This window comes from Halichoerus grypus, chromosome 8 (genome assembly GCF_964656455.1).
Source record: "Halichoerus grypus chromosome 8, mHalGry1.hap1.1, whole genome shotgun sequence".
Lineage (NCBI taxonomy): Eukaryota > Metazoa > Chordata > Mammalia > Carnivora > Phocidae > Halichoerus > Halichoerus grypus.
In genome coordinates this window covers 146,227,602-146,246,753 of record NC_135719.1, presented here as the reverse complement: position 1 = coordinate 146,246,753, position 19,152 = coordinate 146,227,602, and the positions used below count along the sequence as shown (strand labels likewise).

The window sequence follows — 19,152 nt, the reverse complement described above, 5'->3', positions numbered from 1 at the left end:
CTTTCATTTCTTGGTGGCCAAACGTAGCTGCCATTCAGCTAGAGCTCTCCAGGAGACCCTGCTTCCGTCTGGGGGGCTTGCTTTGGGACAAGTGACTATGCTTGAGGCGAGCGAGTGATAATCTGTATGCTGTATTTTCCTAATAGTTAGGTCCTTTACTCGAGGTGCAGAATCTTGTATAAGAATCTCTGGTATAAACAGGATTAATGGAAATAACCAAGCAGTTCTTTGTCAGTTTAGTAAAGCATGCAGAGTGCAGTACCTTTGGGTATTTTTTATCTTCTAATTGCTGAAAAAGACCCTCATGAGTGAGGGGACCGCAGACCTTGGTGCTCACAGTTGTCACCCTCTCCCCCGCCTAGATCACCACCGGCTACAACCTGGAAGATGATCGCTGTGAGTGTGTCGCTCTGCGGGACTTCCGGGCGGGAGAGCAGGTAGGCGGCATAAGGTCGGCCGGCCAGTGGGCACGGGGTTAAACTGCGTGGATCAGGTTGAGAGGGTATTTAACTCAGAAAAGTGGGGGATTTGTATTTAGGACTGGTTAGGGAACACATCTTGAGACCCAAAGCTGTAAGAAACATACTGTGCTTTGGGTCCACAAAGAAAAAAGATGTGAAGGCACTTACTTGCACAGTTGACCTAATATTTGTGATCCCGTCAACTGAAAATAAACTTCGTGTTATGACAGTAGACCACAGTTTTCAATTACATAATCCGCATTGTTCTCTCTCTTTTTCTGTTGATTAGAACCTTGTTTATAAAGAGGCTGTTTATTTAAATGGCAAAAACAAGGGGACTGGGAGCCATGGATCTTATATATCCACTTTAATCTGTGAATTTTTCTCTCATAACCTGGGTGGGGGCAGGGTCAGGCCTTTCAGTACATTTGAAAATGCGCATCTTTGAATGCCTGCTTTCTGCCTATTGGGCTTCTGACCAAGCAGTTAACCCCCAAAAGCAGAACTGACGTCAGCCGTTGACCGACCGACCGTTGACGTTCCAACTGAGACAAAACCAACAGTATTACTCTAACGAAGTGCTGATTGGCCCTTCCTGCAGAAGAGTTAGAAACCCTCCTGCTAGGTGCCGAATTGCCACAGGACCTGGGAATGAGTGTCTGACAGACATTGTCTGAGATCTTGTTCCAGGAGAGACTCTTGTATTAGAAGGAGAGGGGGGACGGTCGCCAGTCGTCAGCCGTACGTACTAGTCTCGCTGTCCCAGGGACGGGGAGGAGGCAGGGAGTGCTGTGGCCTGGGCTCCTCTGGGAGGCAGGCAGGCCCACGTGGCAGTGGGAATAGACACCCTCTGTCACCCGGCTCCGTCCGGGCAGCTGGGGGGTTGCGGGATTGCAGGGGAGACATGTAGTAGTCACTGTAGAGCTGCTGTGTGTCCCTAGTGGGAAGGACAGTTGAACATAGGGGAACTGATCCTTTGCCCTGCTCTGTATTGAGAATGATGTTGAATTTCTTTTATATCCCTTTATTTTTTTCTTTACTGCATCTCAGATTTACATTTTTTATGGCACTCGGTCAAATGCAGAGTTTGTGATCCACAGTGGTTTTTTCTTTGACAATAATTCACACGACAGAGTGAAAATAAAGCTGGGAGTGAGTAAGAGTGACCGGCTGTACGCCATGAAGGCTGAGGTCCTGGCCCGCGCCGGCATCCCCACGTACGTACGGAAACACTCACCTCATTCCTGTGTCCCTTGAAGTATTTTCAGTTGTGTAGTGTTTAGTTGGTGCGTAATACAACTTCTCTAGAGTGGTTTGTCTTCATGTCTTTGTCGCTGCTACACAGCAGGTTTAAACAGAGATGCGTGGAGACTTAGCAGTGTTTTCAGATAAACATCATTGTGTCGTTGGGAGCACTCCCGGTCCGTTCCAGGGGACACGGCCTGAGCTCCTCATTAAGTTAAATAAATACTGTGGATCATTAGTGTCTTTCACCTTGAAAAGGTTAATGACCCGGATCAATTTGTTTCATTTAATTCTTTGCCACCATTAGTTTCTGTAATGAAGTCATGATCCCCATTCAAGAATTTCTGGCTAAATTCTTCACGATTGTCTTGCATTTGAGGTGCAAAATGATAAAGAAGACAAGAATTATGATTTATTAGTTCTCCGGGGAATGGAGGAACCGTTCTTAATGAAAATGGATTATCCAGACCTGTTTTTATTGAACTTGTCAATATTTGATTAATGATTAAAATGTGAACTCAACACAAATTATTGTTAACAGTTTTTGAGAACCACGGGCACACTTAATTCTCTGAGTATGTCGTGTGCACCCTGAGGTGAAGGCTTTTAGATGCTGGACAGCCGGACAGCCGACAGTCACCACCGTCCTCTCTGGGAAGCCCGCCGTCCTGCGCTTCCCAGGCATCCAAAGGCAGTACTTGTAGGGCTCAGGCGAGGGGTGGGCGCCCCTTGAGGATGACCCACCCTGCAGAGTGTAGAGTGAAGGGATCTCGCTTGCCGGGAGCAGGTGCCCAGGCAGGGGGACTAATGCTGTTCCCACTTTTGTCAGTTCCAGTGTGTTTGCGCTGCATTTTACCGAGCCACCGGTCTCTGCGCAGCTCCTGGCTTTTCTCCGCGTGTTCTGCATGACCGAAGGTAAATGATTTCCGGGGGAAAAAAAAGATGTTGACTTTTTAAAAAATTCATGAAGTGTAAATCATAGATTTAGATTAAAGATTCAGATTAAAGATACAATTGTTTAAAACTAGAGCACTTTTTGGGGAGAGGGGAGAAGGCACTATTGGAAACCGAAGTGGATCTGTTTGACCCTGGAAATGTTTTATTAAATTCTTGATGTGTTGTCAATATTCATCTGTAATAAACAACTGATTCCCTACTGGGTTGGAAGAAAACTTAAAACATCTGGGGTTGTCTGACTGCATGAAAATTCTGCGTTTGTAGAGGGGAGTCTTTGCTGTGCTCGCTCCGCAGACAGCCTCCTCTCACTCGCGGCGTGCTGACGTGTGAGTGCCCCCCTGACGTCACGTGGTCAGCGTGGCATACGTGGGCCACAGGACTTCACTGGGCAGCTGACTCTGCGTTCCAGATCTGAAACTGCTGGCAAGCTTTTTAATGTCAGGCATCCTGTTAGAGTCATTAACGCTGCAAACAGAATCTGTTTACATCACAAAATGTTCTTGTCTGCAGCCTCTGATTTCGGGTACAGAAAGTGTTAAATGTATGTATTGAGCATCTACTTTTATGTTTACTTAAGACAAGACATTTGGGGTTTCTTATACTGAGATTTGACCTATTGTGGTTGCGTTTTCATTTTTTGTCTGAAAATGTACCGCCCCGCCCCAATCCCATGGTCCTGAGGTTTCACTTCTACTTTTTTTTTTAAGTTTTTATTTAAATTCCAATTAGTTAATGTATAGTGTAATATGTACAATATGGGAATCATATATCCCCTGTGCTGATCACAAGTGCACTCCTTAATCCCCATCACCTATTTCCCCCATCTCCCCCCGCCCCCCCCCACCTCCCCTCTGGTAACCATCAGTGTGTTCTATAGAGTTTAAAGGTTTTTTTTTTTTTTTATTTATTTGACAGAGAGAGACACAGCGATAGAGGGAACACAAGCAGGGGGAGTAGGAGAGGGAGAAGCAGGCTTCCCGCTGAGCAGGGAGCCTGATGCGGGGCTCGATCCCAGGATCCTGAGACCATGACCCGAGCCGAAGGCAGACGCTTAATGACTGAGCCACCCAGGCACCCCTGTTCTATAGAGTTTAGAGTGTATTTCTTGGTTTGTCTGTCTCTCTTGTTTCCCTTTTGCTCGTTTGTCTTGTTTCTTAAATTCCACATATGAGTGAGATCATATGGTATTTGTCTTTCTCTGACTGACTTATTTTGCTTAGCATTATACTTTTTATCTCCATCCGCATCGTTGCAAATGGCAAGAGTTCATTCTTTTTGGTGGCTGAGTAATATTCCATTGTATGTATATACCACAGTTTCTTTATCCATTCGTCAGTCAGTGGACATTTGGTCTCTTTCCATATTTTGGCTGTTGTAGATAATGCTGCAGTATACATCGGGGTGCCTGTATCCGTTTGCATTAGTATTTTTGTATTCTTTGGTAATACCTAGTAGTGTGATTGCTGGATCATAGGGTAGCTCTATTTTTAACTTTCTGAGGAACCTCCATACTGTTTTCTGGAGTGGTTGCACCAGCTTGCATTCCCACCAACAGTGTAGGAGGGTTCCCCTTTCTCCGCATCCCCGCCAACATCTGTCGTTTCCTGACTTGTTAATTTTAGCCATTCTGACTGGTGTGAGGTGGTATCTCATTGTGGTTTTGATTTGCATTGCTCTGATGATGAGTGATACTGAACATCTTTTCCTGTGTTTGTCGGCCATTTGTATGTCTTCTCTGGAAAAATGTCTATTCATGTCTTCTACCCATTTTTTAATTGGAATATTTGTTTTTTGGGTGTTGAGTTTGTTAAGTTCTTTATATATTTTGGATACTAACTCTTTATCAGGTACGTCATTTGCAAATATCTTTTTCCATTTAGTAGGTTGCCTTTTAGTTTTGTTGATTGTTTCCTTTGGTGTACAGAAGCTTTTTATTTTGATGTAGTCCCAATAGTTCATTTTTGCTTTGGTTTCCCTTGTCTCAGGAGACATACCTAGTCCTACAGCTGATGTCAAAGAGGTTCCTGCCTGTGTTTTTCTCTAGGATTTTAATGGTTTTCTGTCTTATATTTAGGTCTTTAATAAGCCATTTTGAGTTTATTTTTGTGTATGGTGTAAGAAAGTGGTCCAGTTTCATTCTTCTGCATGTTGCTGTCCGGTTTTCCCAACACCATTTGTTAAAGAGACTGTCTTTTTCCATTGGATATTCTTTCTTGCTTGGTCAAAGATTAATTGACCATATAATTGTGGGTTCATTTCTGGGTTTTCTGTTCTGTTCCATTGATCTATGTGTCTATTTTTATGCCAGTACTATGCTGTTTTGATTACTGCTACTTTGTAGTATAACTTAAAGTCCAGAATTGTGATGACTCCAGCTTTGTTTTTCTTTTTCAAGATTGCTTTGGCTATTCGGGGTCTTTTGTAGTTCCATACAAATTTTAGGATTGTTTGTTCTAGCTCTTGTGAAAAATGCTATTGGTATTTTGATCTTGATTGCACTAAATGTGTGGATTGCTTTGGGTAGTATAGACATTTTAACGATATTTGTTCTTCCGATACATGAACATGGAATGTCTTTCCATTGCTTTGTGTCTTCCTCAATTTCTTTCATAAGTGTTCTATAGTTTAATTTAGAGTACAAATCATTTACATCTTTGGTTAGGTTTATTCCTAAGTATCTTATTGTTTTTGGTGCAATTGTAAGTGGTATTGATTGCCTAATTTCTCTTTCTGTTGCTTCATTATTGGTGTATAGAAATGCAACAGATTTCTGTATATTGATTTTGTATCCTGCAACTTTACTGAAATCGTTTATCAGTTCTAGCAATTTTTTGGTGGAGTCTTTTGGGTTTTCTATATATAGTATCATGTCTTCTGCTAATAGTGAAAGTTTTACTTCTTCTTTGCTGATTTGGATGCCTTTTATTTCTTTTTGTTGTGTGATTGCTGTGGCTAGGACTTCAGTACTATGTTAAATAACAATGGTGAGAGTGGACATCTCGGTCTTGTTCCTGACCATCCTGGAAAACCTCTCAGTTTTTCCCCATTGAGGGTGATATTAGCTGTGGGTCTTCCATATATGGCCTTTATTATGTTGAGGTATGCTCCCTCTAGACCTGTTACTTTGTGGAGGGATTTTGATCATGAATAGATGTTGTACTTTGTCAGATGCTTTTTCTGCATCTATGGGGAGGATCATATGGTTCGTATACTTTCTTTTATTAATGTGGTGTATCGTTGATTGGTTTGTGAATATTGAACCACCCCTGCAGCCCAGGAATAAATCCCACTTGATCATGGTGAATAATTCTTTTAATGTACTGTTGGATTCGATCTGCTAGTGTTTTATTGAGAATTTTTGCATCCATGTTCATCAGGGATATTGGCCTGTAGTTCTCTTTTTTTGTGGTGTCTTTATTTGATTTTGTTATCAGGGTAATGCTGGCCTCATAGAATGAATTTGGAAGCTTTCCTTCCTTTTATATTTTTTGAATAGTTTGAGAGTAGGTATTAACTCTTCTTTACATGGTTGGTAGAATTTGCCTGTGAAGCCATCTGGCTCTGGACTTTTGTTTGTTGGGAGATTTTTGATTACTGATTCAATTTCTTTGCTGGTAATCGGTCTGTTCAAATTTTCTATTTCTTCCTGTTTCCATTTTGGTAGTTCATATGTGTCTAGGAATTTATCCATTTCTTCCAAATTATCCAATTTGTTGGCCTGTAATTTTTTATAATATTCTCTTAAGATTGTTTGTATTTCTGTGGTATTGGTTGCTATTTCTTCTCTCTCGTTTGTGATTTTACTTACTTGGGTCCTTTCTCTTTTCAGTACGTCTGGCTAGAGGTTTATCGGTTTTATTAATTTTTTCAAACAACCGGCTCCCAGTTTCATTGATCTGTTCTATTGTGTTTTTTTTAGTTTCTATGTCATTTATTTCTGCTCTGATCTTTATGATTCCCTTCCTTGAGGTTTCACTTGTAATTGTGTGTGTGTGTTTGCTGTTATAAACTACCGTAAATCCTGTGATCCTGTGCAAACCAGATTGGGTAGGAAGAAGTGAGTAAGTGAGTTACCATCTAGTTGAGCAGACAGATAAGCACTTGTCCGAAGGAAGCTGCCCCAGCAGCAGGGAAGGGGCGGTTTGGTCTGCAGAGGCAGAGCCTACTGGGCTCTGTTGTCCTTGGCCCCCCTGTCCTCTTGTCTGGATGCAGGAGAAATGCTGTCCGGTCCAGGGTTTGACATCAGGGTGGAGGTGGTAGAGACAGTCCCCAGACCCAGGCAGTGTAGACACCAGCTGCTGGAACCCACAGAGCTGTGAGATGGCACTTGCCCCCTTCTGAGCAGCCACATTGCTATAGACTCACTGCCCCTCAAGTTAGCGCTTCCGGCTAGTTTGTACTTTGGTCGTGGCTCGAGTTAAGGGTTTCCTGTGGGCTTTTCTTGCATACGATGCAGAGGTAGAACACTGAAGGTCATAGTTCATAGCCTGTAGGAATTTGTAACAAGAGACGACAGTGATACTGATCCCTGTCACTGTGCCAGTGCTCAGTGTGGGGCAGACTTCGTGCTCATTCTCATCAGGCTTGTGAGGCATAGGGATTCCCACGTGACTGACGTGGGAACTCCAGTTCGAAGAGCAGGAGTAACGTGGCCCTCAGCTGGCAGGTGATGGCCCCACATCAGGACCCAGCTCTGCTCATCCAGAGCCTGCGTCCCAGGCATCCCACGTGGCTCCTGCTGGTTTGCAAAGAACAGGATTCGTGGAAGAGATCCTAGTAGTCCAGGGGTCTGGACGAACCAGCGTTCAACACGGAGCCAGGTTGAGGAGCTAGGGCACTGGTCACTGTCTGGGGTGACCCCACATGTACTCCCATGGTGGCCGGGTGAAGTCACAGAGCCCCGGTGGGGACTCAGAGGATCTGTCAGGGCTTTGTTAGCTGCAGGCAAGCAGGGGAAAGGGCCTACTCACGAAGCCTCTGGTCACATGGTGACACGGCCTCATGTCCCCTTCCGCCCCCCTTGCTGGTTTCATGTTCCCAGTAGAGTGAATAAGCCCAGTTTCACTGTTAAAAGTAGCAGAGAGAGAAGGCTCTGCTTCTGCCCCTTAGCTTTTCAACGTTGAGGGCTGACCCTGGGCGGGTTTAGGAAGAAAACAAAACCAGTGACCTTAGTGAGGGGGCTTCTGAAAAGAAATCTCTACCACTCAGGAAGCATGTTTTAAATTTTCAGCACTTTATACAAAGAACATAAACTATAGGATCCAAAATATAAAAGCCCTGAATTTTATCATGATCTTTTGCTAACAAATGCCACCTAATAAATTTCTTTTTTGAACATTAGATTAACTTCTTTTTTCCTTAAAAAACAAACTGCCTGAATCATTTCAGGTCTGCTGATTCTCTTTAGTGTCTCTTTAGTCATAGAAAGATAATTTGTCGTGTCAAGACAATTGATGTATTCTTCTTTGAATTCCTCTAACTAATACTAATAAAAGTTTGGTTTGCTGGCAGCAGATTCTTCAGTTTGAATTGTAAATAGTGACAGCTGTGGGGCATTTTGCTCTGAAAGAGATACTGTCTCATAATTACATAAGAAGTTGGGGTGTATTTCTTGAGCATGAATAGGATCAGCATGTTTGGGTCTCTTGAAGATAATGTGCCGGGAGCTGAAATGCTCAGAGCAGTTGCTGAATCCTTTCCTCTTCTTAAATATATTTGAAGGTAATTGAGTTGTTCACTTGTGTTTATTTGTAATTTCTGTTTAAATTCCTGACAAGTGAGGGAAAAAGGCACATTTTTCATTAACTAAGATTTTTATAGTCCATTTTTCTTATTTCTTTCGGTTTGTGGTTTATGTGTTGTAGGAGGAGATAAATAGCTTTGTCAGGTCCACTGCTGCCATGAGCACCAATCTGATTTAAATTTAGAAGGGTCACTGGATTGTTGTGCTGTCACCCGTTTGTACTATTTACATCGTTCACCTGAACGTCTTTTTGACCCCGTTGGTGTGACTGAGCGCGTGGTTTGCGAGAAGGCTGTCGTCAGAATAAGGGACGTGTCCCTGTAGATGTGTCCTTAAAACGTATCTTGTGAAACTGTCTAAAAGCTCTCAGTGTCCCTCATAAAAGCAACGAGAGGTGGAGGGCTGTGCCAAGGCTTGGTCTGGACCCCCAGTCAGGAAGGCTAGTGGTGACTTACTCTGGAGAGCCTGGCCTGGCCCAGCCCATCGATCCAGGGGAGCTTTTTACCCAGGCGGGTGACGTCGCTGGGGAAGATCTTTTCCAAGGTGGGCTGCTTGTTAAAATGAGAAGCCGTGCTGTTTCCTCCCTCACAGATGGCTGTTTGTATTTCTGCAGAAGAATTGAAGGAACATTTGCTGGGAGATAATGCTCTCGACAGAATCTTCACTTTGGGTAATTCTGAATATCCCGTTAGCTGGGACAATGAGGTCAGACTTTGGACATTTCTTGAAGATCGAGCCTCGCTTCTTTTAAAAACATACAAAACAACTATTGAGGTAATTAGATCGCTTCAGTGAGGATTTGAGCTTTGTCATGTTTTTAGGGATTTTTAAAAAGAGATTCCTTCCTAAATGTAAATGACTTTTGTTAGCAAAATCGTTGTATATCTGATATTTTTCATTCAACTTATTAATATTTTCCTATTTAACACATTTATACTTCTCAAAAGAATCCTCTTGAGGCATTGTTGACTAGAAGATGAATTTTTAAAAATTATTCAACACTTTCCTGTAATTCTGAGTTTTCATTTGTGCTTTCCAGGTTTACCATTGCACCACTAACTTCACATGCATCTCGCTCCTTCATTCATTCATTCAGCCCAGTGCCGAGCCCTGGGGCCTGGCAGTGCACGAGACAGACAAGGAATGATTTTTAAAATAAGCCAAGTTCCCTGTCAAATGTGGTGGGACACCGTTTGATTTAGGCTCACCATTTTGGTTTTATGATCACTTTCTCGGGGTGTAATTTAAATACAATACAACCCACGCTTCTAAAGTGTACATTTTGATATAAGCACATAGTCCTGCAACCACCGCCACAGTCAAGTTCTAGAACCTTCTGTCACCCCTCACATTTCCCTCGTGCCCCCATCCGTGGCAACAACTGATCTGCCTTCTGTCGCTGTACTTTTGCTGATTTAGACTTCTTATAATTAATTTTGCTCTTTCTTGTTTTCCAGGAAGACAAATCCTTCTTGAAAAACCACGACCTTTCTGTTCGTGCAGCAATGGCCATCAAGCTGCGCTTAGGAGAAAAAGAGATTTTGGAGAAAGCGGTGAAGAGCGCGGCTGCGAACCGGGAGCACTATCGCAAGCAGGTGCAGGTGGGGGCCCCGCTGCCCCGGTGTGAGGAGAGTGGCACGGGGGGCGCCAGGCTGCCCCTGGCCTTGCGGAGCCTGGAGGAGGAGGCCGGGGTGCAGGAGGCCCTCACCCTCACCGAGGCCGTCGGCAGGGCGAAGGCTGTGGAAAACGGGCTCGTGAATGGTGAAAACTCTATCCCCAACGGGACCAGGTCAGAAAAGGGAAATTTAAATCAGGAGGAAAGTAAAAGAGCGACTGAAGGCACCAAAGAATCTTCTTCAGATAGCACTGAGCGTGGTAGAGAGCAGTAGCCCTGAGAGGAGGTGCCGTCTGGTGGGGGGGGTGAGTTGAGCAAGTTTATGAACCGTCCATTTACATCGCTGTGTTTTCTTGTTCACATTTTTCTTTCTGCAGAGAGGAAAAGATGTTTTTGCTGCTTTATATAAAAATGATTTTTTTTAAGTTATTTAAAAAAATCTAGCTTCCCTCTTTGATTAAGATTGCCATCTTGCTTCTGGGCAAAACGAACAGGTTATCAAGCCACCAACGAGGTGCTTTGGCAGACTCTGTAGACCCATTGTGGGCAAATGTGTTTTCTTCCTGGGGAAGAATGCAGTTCTGCTCTCAGCTGTGCTTTTGTGGGCCTGTCATCTTGACAACCAGGACGGCAGCAGGACTGGGTGTCGGCGCTCTGGGGGCTCAGCGTGGGGGAGGGGGGGCGTTGTACAGCACAGAGCAGGCTTGGGGTCGGGGTCTGGCAACTTGAGGGTTGGGGCGAAACTTTTTTTTTTTCCTAAAAAAAATAACACCCCGGTACTGAAAGAAAAGTGAAGGTGGCAACCTTATTTTTAATAGTTTTAAATGTTGATGATAATCCTAATTATATAAATACACACACACACACACACACATCTAGTGATTTCTAAAGATTTGTTTACCTTTTGTGTTTTGTTTTACTGTGTTAAGAACTTGTCCTTTCTCCTTGAATCACAGTAGGACATGCATCATCCTCCTAGTTTTAAATGTTGGCTCTGATTTTAAAGTGTTGCATTTGATTTCCCGCGTCGGTCCAGCTCGCCATGGCGGTGTTCGAAGTGAGGCGGCTCCCTGGCTTTTCTGGTTTTCACAACAAGCTAGAGATTTTCAAAGCTACACTTTTGAGTAAAAAGCCTTATTAAAAGGAAAACATGATTAATATTTTTTGTCTATTCCTTTTCTTTGAGTGGGGACAGGCCCTTTGAATTGAGCCTTGACGCAAACCATCCTGCTTACTCTTGGAGCAGGTCCGAACGTGGCCTGTGCCCTGAGCTGTGCTTGCCCCGGGTACGCAGAGATGCAGGATGGGCCTGAGGTCGGCCACTCCCCAGCCTGCAGGGGGCTGCCCTGAGGAGGACCTGGTGGCGGCGGGCACACACCAACAGGGCGCTTTTAGGTTTTCCGGGAGGCCAAGGCCTAGGGATGGTGTGCCCAGAAAGCCACCGGTTCTCAGGCCGCGGATGGCCAGTCTTCCTCCGCTACAAGTTTGCACATCATCTCCGAGGTCCTAACTGTGAAGGACATCACTTATTTTGGAAAATGCTGTGTAAATTCTTCACCCTGCTATTTTGGTGACATTGGTGCACACAGGTGGTCTTAAGGACATTCTCCCTGTTTCTTCTCGGAGAAGATGCAGATCTGCAGATAAGTTGCCTAATCCTGCGCTGAGGATGCATTGCCTTCTAGAGCTCAGGAGGCCATTAAATACGAGGGGCAGGTTTCACTTTTACACGTGGTTGGTAGCATTTATCAGTGTTGACGGACGCCCGTAACTCTAGGCCATTGTTGATGGGTGTGCAGCTTCGACCTATTCATAATGATGCCTGTGATTGCAAACTGCCCCATCAGCCTTGTGTCTGAGATACTTTACCAAAGATATGAATAGTCTGTAAAACCTACAGATCAATTTCCAAACGGCAGAACTGTGTATGTGAGGCGCTTTCTGCTCTGGCATAGAAGCCCCCCATAGACTCGGACTTGGATCACCAGTATGTCTGTGGATATATTTTCTCATTGGTTTCAGAGTTAAGTCTAGTATTAAATACGTCCTTGGAAAAAGTATATACAGTTGAGATGTAAAATAGTGTCTTGAGATGGGGTGACAAAATATTCCCTGGAAAAGACACGAGTCCGATGGAGCTGACAGAGCCCTGGGTGGGAGTTGGACTTTAGGTCCTGGCCCGCAGGGCACTGCTGATGGGGGTCGTCACGGCCCCCCGGGGACTCCATTTCTTTTCTTACTTGTAAGGTGATTATCAAAAGTCCCTGCTTAAAAATTTGGAGACTATTCTGTGTATTAAGTCCCCACCGACGGGTCTGTTTGTTCAGGTAATTGGACCAAAAAGTGATTATATAAATTAGGCTCCCAATCAAGGGCGGTCTTTGCCTTTGTGACATAGAATGGTGCTCATAAGAACAGAACTTTTTTTTTTCTTAAGATTTATTTATTTATTTGAGAGAGAGAGATCTAGAGAAAGAGCGTGAGCGAGCACACGGAGGGAGATGGAGAGGGAGAAGCAGACTCCCCGCTGAGCAGGGAGCCCGATGTGGGGCTCGATCCCAGGACCCTGGGATCATGACCTGAGCCAAAGGCAGACACTTAACCGACTGAGCCACCCGGGTGCCCCGAGGACAGAACTTTTCACCGTGGGAGGATGGAGTGTCCGTTGAGCAACCTCACTTCCCTAAGCTGGGTGGAATTGCCCTGGGCTGACGGCGAGACCCAGGCGCACATTAGTCACCCTCCTCCCCGTTTCAGCGCAGCAGATCCCATGCTGGTGCACAAACACTTGGAGCCACAACTTAAGCATTTGAAAATCGAGGAAAAGTGATTAAATTGGCATTGAAGAGCCCTCATTGCCATCTGTCACGAAAATAGACCTTTCTCTCAAATCATTTGCAAGTTTACTTTTTTCTTAATGCTTTTGGATCTGAGGCTGTTCGGGCTAGTGTCCGGGAGAGTCGGCCTCTGCTTCTGTTCCTTAGCTCTGTGTACACGCTTAGCAGTTAGATTTTACCGGCCTGGAGAACCACCCCGTTTCTCCACACAGACTGGCAATTGATAGGTGACTTCCCCCAGTCGTTTCTAGAACAGGCTCACTGAAAGATTTTTTTTTTTTTTTTTTGAGAGAGAGAGAGCGAGAGAGAGATAGGGTAAGACATTAAAAAGATTCTCAGGTTCCCAATACAATACACAGGGTTATGCTAAATTAAGCCTTCACTTAAACATAGGGATTTTTCTGTAAATCATGACTTATCGTATTTTCTGGTGGTTAATATGTATGTGTTGGAGTGAAAGAATTAAGAAAAAAACCCCAAAACCGAAGAAAGTACCTGTGACTTGAGCTTAGCACTAAAATAGGACTGTCCGTAAAGAAAATGAGGAGTCATCGTGGCGGCTGGTTTGGGGGGTGAGTTTCAGAGAGCCCAGATCTTAAAGTGCTGTAACCATGGCTACGGGAAGAAGCTTTTTATGTGATATATTGTGCCACGTTCATATTATTGATCTGGCAAAATGAGCATGTTCAATTGGGTATAGCTGATGCCCTGAGCCAAGATTGGGGCTCAGTCCGATTTGAATGTCAATTTCAGGCAGCATAGAGTAGAATCCAGTGACCTCATTAGGGGTCAGCCTACTGTTTTCATCCGTAGCACCTTACATAATGTATTCCTAAAATTCTGTGTGTAAATTGAATTTGAGTAACTGGAATTGTATTTAAATGCACTGGTGAATTTGTTATTCAAATGACGCTGCCGTGCTGGTCCTGGGTGCGCTTGGGCTGAGGAGGAGGAAGCCGTGTGATGTCCACGGAGCATAGGAGGGGTGGGCCCATGCCCAGTCGGAGTCTCCACAGAGGCAGAGCCGAGGCCAGCGTGGGGGAGGCAGGTGGCCCCTGAGTAAGGGAGCACTTTCTAAGGACGCCCACCAGCAGGGTGACTGTGCTGAAGATGGTGTTCTAAACATCTGGGGTGCTCTGATTTTATTAATCACTTTGCAGAGGCTTGGGGAGGCCAGGCACGGTGGCTAAGTGTGCGGATTCCGGACACAGACCCGGGTTCTCCCTCCACGGGACCACGCACAGTCCGTGGACATTTTTGTACCCTCCTGTAGGATATCTGTGCTTCCTGCCTCTCCCGGCTCTGGGACGACCAAAGGAGATCATGCACATACCGGCTGGTGGCACAGTGTCTGCGCATGCTGAGCATTCAGAAAATGTTTATGGGACTGGGGTAGCAAAAATGACCCGTGCTCTGCAGACACACAGCTTGCCTCTGTCCATAGATTTGAGGAACTTCAGACCCGGACTCAGCAGGAGTTGTGTTCCTGGTGAATGGCAGCTTCTGTGAGTAATTCAGGATTCCCAAAACCCTTGCTGCCCTCAAGGTGGCGGGGCGGCCGTTTGAACAAAGAATCCGGGCAGACCACACCACGTGTCATTGGAAGGGTAGACTGTGTGCTCTGGTACTCAGTGGGCAGAGAAATGCCGGAGGAAGGACCTTGGACGGGCTGTCAGCAGTCCGTTTGTGCATCCTGCAGTGGGGACAGGGAGAGCCAGGAAGTCCACGCCTCTGGGGAGGAGGGGTCCTGCAGGGACTGAATCCTGAACACCGTGCCCAGCCCCCACATGGAGAACCCCGCGGTGTTTAACCGACTTGTAATGAATGAGCTTCTTTAGGTGGGAGAAGGTAGCGATCGCCAGCCCCTTGAAACACAGGTGCCGCGGTTGGTGTCTCCTTTAGAAGCAAGACAGGAAGGCAGAGAAGTCTGTGTTCGTGGACCCAGAGCACCATTTATGGAGTTGGGAATGTTCACCCAGATTGTCACACTCCTGTCAGCTCCGACTCACACATACCTGTGTGTGTGTGTGTCCGTACGTTTTATATATGCAAACGTGCACACAGACACGGAGATATGCATACATGCACACAGCTGCCTGTGTGCGTACACGCGTGTGTATACCCTTCACCTCGCATCTTCAGTTCCAGGCAAGCGAGAGCCCCCCGGGCACAGCCTGGGCCCCGCTGCACCCCAGCTCGCGGGCGTGGGTGTGCAGGTGGCGCTGCGTGGCTGGCTCAGCCTCGCGTCCCTGGCATCTAGTGTGGGAACTGGCACCTCGGGCGCGCCCCGCACGGCTCCCCCACCGAGGGGACGCCTCCTCCCTCCCGGAACCAGGTTGGCGTGGAATCTCACCCCTTCTTTCCTCCTGTACCCCGACCCTTCCAGAGTGTTCCAGTAGAAGAGGACCGTGTTGTGGCTTGAACCTCAGAACATCCTTTCCTGTCTTAACAGCGCGTGGTTCTGGAGAAGCTACTTCTAGGCTGACCGGGGCTGCTGACGTCGGGGTGCCCGAGCGGTGGTTGCTCTCGCGGCCCGCATGCCCCCGGGGAGGTTCGAATCCTGATTGCTCCTTTCTCCACCGTAGTCTGGGCCCCACGGCAGGTTTCTTGAAGTTCAAGCCTTGATTTTCTTCTTCTCTGCAGAATGGAATGAGCTCGTGGTTGCAGGAAGGAGGAGCCGCGACGTTGTGTGTAATCCCAGCGCGGTGCGGGGAGCGGAGTAGGTGCTCAGGAAAATGCCCCTGGTGTTACTGATGCATTGTGGCAGTGAGCCTGGGAACTCCGCCTGTGGTGGGACCCCAGGCTCCACATCCTGAGGGAGGAGGTGCCGCGTGGACGCCAAGTCTTCCCGTCAGCCCTGCGGTCGCAGGAGGCGGGACCCATGCCGTGTGTCACGGTCACACCAGGCGTCATCCCAACCTGGCAGATCTCCCAAACTGACCGTAGTTACTTCTCTTACACGGGCCTGTTTGTAAGCATGAAGACCCGTCCTAGAATAGGCACGTCTGAATTTCTTGGCTTTTGGTTCTCAAGTAAATCTCGCTCAGAACAAACCCTCCCCTGAACGTAGGTGCAGGTGACATGTGAGGGCCACCCCCGCAGACCTCACTTTGGAAATAATGCTCTAGCTGGCTCCAGATCCTCTTGCAGGTGAGTCCTGACCTGCACCTAGAGAAACACTGCTTTTTCATATAAGACTTGCAGGAAAAGTTTGGTTTTATTTTGGTCCCCGGCAGTTGTCACAATGGGCAGCTTCAGGCTTATGTCGTCTAATGAATTAAGTGTCACGCCGTGAAGACTGCAGGGTAGTGACAGTCTGAAAATTGGGGTGGAATACTCCTTGGGTTTTAAAAGGACCAGGGTGGGTGTTTGGGAAAAGTTGGAGCAGGAGAAAGGGAGGCTGGGATTTTCTTCTCCACTCTGCGCTTGGTGCCGAGCATCAGGCCGATCGACGAAAGGGCACGTTCATCGCCTCCGTCCCGTGTCACCAGCCTCCTCCTCCCCGGAAGCAGGTGCTACTCTCACTGTATCAGCTGCTCCAGCAAATGTGGCGTTTTACAGAAAAGCCCTACGGTGGTGTTTCCGCGACACGGGTGCCGAGCGGCTTGGGGTGTGCAGCGGCCTGGGCGCGTGCATTTTGGCCGCATGTGTAGGCAGGGTGCTGTGGGAGCCGGTGACTCCTGAGCCAGGACGTCGACAAGAAGCCACCGGCTCGGCCCCGGGGTCGAACGCAGTGGGCCTGGCCGGTTCGCCGAGTGACTGGGGCGAGCCCGCGGGGAGCCGGAAGCCCAGTAACATCTGGCTTTCGGCTCTGGCTTCGTGGTGACGGAAGAGGCTGTCTCCTCCAGGGACTCGGTGCCATTCAGCCTGACGTGGCCAGGGGAGGCGCAGGGGTGAGGAAGGACGTCCAGCGGGCCCTTGGTTTCTCCGAGGGTTAGACCCAGCGGTTGCCCCCGGCTGTCTTCCTGGAGGCTCGGGACGGCAGGGGTTTAACTGAAGAGCCTCGAGGCACAGGTGCTTCCCCACCAGGACCCACACGGGCTGGACCTGCTGCCGCCGCCACCTCGCCCAGGTGGCAGGGGCAGACGGCAAAGCGCCGCAGGTCCAGTCGTGGTGTTGAGGCGACACGTGTCACCCCAGGGTCTTGGAGCCACAGGGACTCGCCCCAGTGTTGCTTCCGTGATGCGCTTTGGGTCAGTGACCAGCAGTGACTTCATACCCGATATGCGCTGGGCGCCGCACCAGGCCCCGGGGTGCACAGCGCACACGCGGGTGCTTGCCCACGATGGGGGGGCTCACGGAGGACCCCACCCGGCCCCGCCCGAGGCTGCCGCAGCATTCGCCTTTTCTATTCTTAACAGAAAGGAGCCTGGCCAGGGCTTTTCCTTCCACTGTATACAACATCGTAGGTGACCTGCTTGCTGTTTCTCTTTTACCCCCTTCCTCCCCCAACAGGTTCATTTCTGTAACCAAACAATAGAGAATGTAACTCTGGTTTCTCTTCCCACCTTCACTTACGTGCTTTGAAAACACGCCTCCGGGAACGGGGGTCATCTCCAGGTTTTCTGACATTCTGGGATGTTCGGAATGAGTGGTGGAATTCTAAGAGGGGACCCAGCGTCACCGCTTTCGAGGGACTCCATAAATGACCATGAAGTCCCTGTGTCCTTTGCAGAAACAAATGTGTTAAGAGGCTGGCCTGGGAGAGCATACACCGTGGGGATTCGTCCCGTTTGTCCAGACCGGTCGGCAGACAACCGTCCCCAGATGAGGGCATTTAAGAAACCACCTGTTGGTCCCGTGTGGGGTTGACTTGACTGTCTACCAGTAACAGGACAATCACAGGGCCACACCTACGTCACCCTTTCCTCCATGGACAACTAACAAGGAAAGGAGAGCACCCGGCGTCAGTGATAGACCGAGTCAGGCACAGAAGCTGTCCTCAGTTTCCACTTCATTCCTGGGGCTCACCCTGTCGTTTACGGCCCAAGCCACCCTGGTCGAAACGGCAGGCTCTGTGTCCATGAACAGTGTCTTGCCGTGTCTAGAAATCCCAGTGAACAAGTATACCTTCCTGAAACAAATACAGAAGGACTCGTGTAAGCATCAGATAATTCTGCAGGCTAACTCGAAGGAAGCCAGGATTTCCAGCAGCAATTAAATTGCGTGATTGGATACAGGGAAAATTTTATAATTGCCCACAGGTAGCAATTTATTAGGATAGATGTTACTTATGACATGTGTCAAGAAGGTCAAAGTTTATACTTCCTTGGACATTAACCTAATCTTTGAAACTCTAAAAGTTACACTTTTTGGTCATTAATTTTTTTTACAAGCAGAGATTTTGACAATTAACCCAGTTAATAAAGGTCAAATTTCAATTTTTTTTCCAATTTCTGGAGCACTTAACTTATTCCTTTTTGAAAATGGGCAGATAGAGGATGATAAATAGTTATTAAATGAGTACAAGGATGTAGTTCTGCTGTCAGGGTGATGATTATAAAACAGCTGATCCTGGAAGAAGAGAATTGCTGTGTATCTGATGGAAGGGGAGTAGATTACAAGCCAAGGAAATAGAAAAATTAAGCCCAAATACTGTGTGCAGTTAGTAGGATAATATGAGTACATGCGCTTGTTAACTCATCTCAAGATTCTAGCCATTCAGTTATGTAGACTTCAGGCTTCAACGGTTGAATCTGCACATTTTAAAATGAGTAATTTCTGCAAACTTGCACTAAGTACAATATGAGTTAAGAACCAACGTGTCACCCACTAGGCTGCGTCCTTCAGACGAACCGGCAGATGGGCCATCAGCAGTGGAGGCAGCGGAGTGGCCCTGACCAGAGGGTGGGCGCAGTGGGAGCCCTGTGCCCCCCTCCACACCGCCCCCATGCGCAGCCCCCCAGAGTGGACAACATACAGCAGCAAGAGCCCACAAAGCCCTCCTCTGCCACCCAAGCAAGATAAACCAAACCTCCCTTTCCACTCTCATCAAAACCCCCCAGTGCTCAAAGTCAGCTCCCCCCAAGCCTTCATGGGGGCTTCTACCCCGGCGACCCCACTCCCCTGCTCCGACAGTGCCCCCAGGGAAATGGAGCCCAGTGCTGGCATCCCACACCCTTGGGAGCAGGTACCTTTGCGGACCTGGCCGAGAACCTAACCCGGGGGCCAGGCTTTGTCGTCGTTGCTGTTGTGTGGCAGAAATAAAGGCTTCTCGGTTCGGATGTGCTCAGTGTTAAAGAACCAGTACGTCAAGACCGCAGGGACCTTGCCTCTGCGTCTCCCACAGCACCC

At 47.4% G+C, this 19,152-nt stretch overlaps 1 protein-coding gene across 5 annotated transcripts in view; it reads left to right on the top strand.

Annotated features, from left to right (window-relative positions):
- Window positions 1-11,181, top strand: part of SETD3 (SET domain containing 3, actin N3(tau)-histidine methyltransferase) — a 78,061-nt gene extending 66,880 nt beyond the window's left edge. For 2 of the 5 annotated variants that reach the window (XM_036065372.2, XM_036065370.2), the window contains exons 9-13: window positions 363-437; window positions 1,512-1,678; window positions 2,536-2,621; window positions 9,020-9,180; window positions 9,864-11,181. In XM_036065372.2, the coding sequence (XP_035921265.1) occupies window positions 363-437; window positions 1,512-1,678; window positions 2,536-2,621; window positions 9,020-9,180; window positions 9,864-10,295 (921 nt within the window). In that variant the 3' untranslated portion in view covers window positions 10,296-11,181. Of the gene's footprint in view, window positions 1-362; window positions 438-1,511; window positions 1,679-2,535; window positions 2,622-9,019; window positions 9,181-9,863 lie in introns of those variants that run through there. The other 3 variants (XM_036065373.2, XM_078054190.1, XR_004908662.2) reach the window with 3 other exon arrangements.
- The last annotated feature ends 7,971 nt before the right edge of the window (window positions 11,182-19,152 follow it).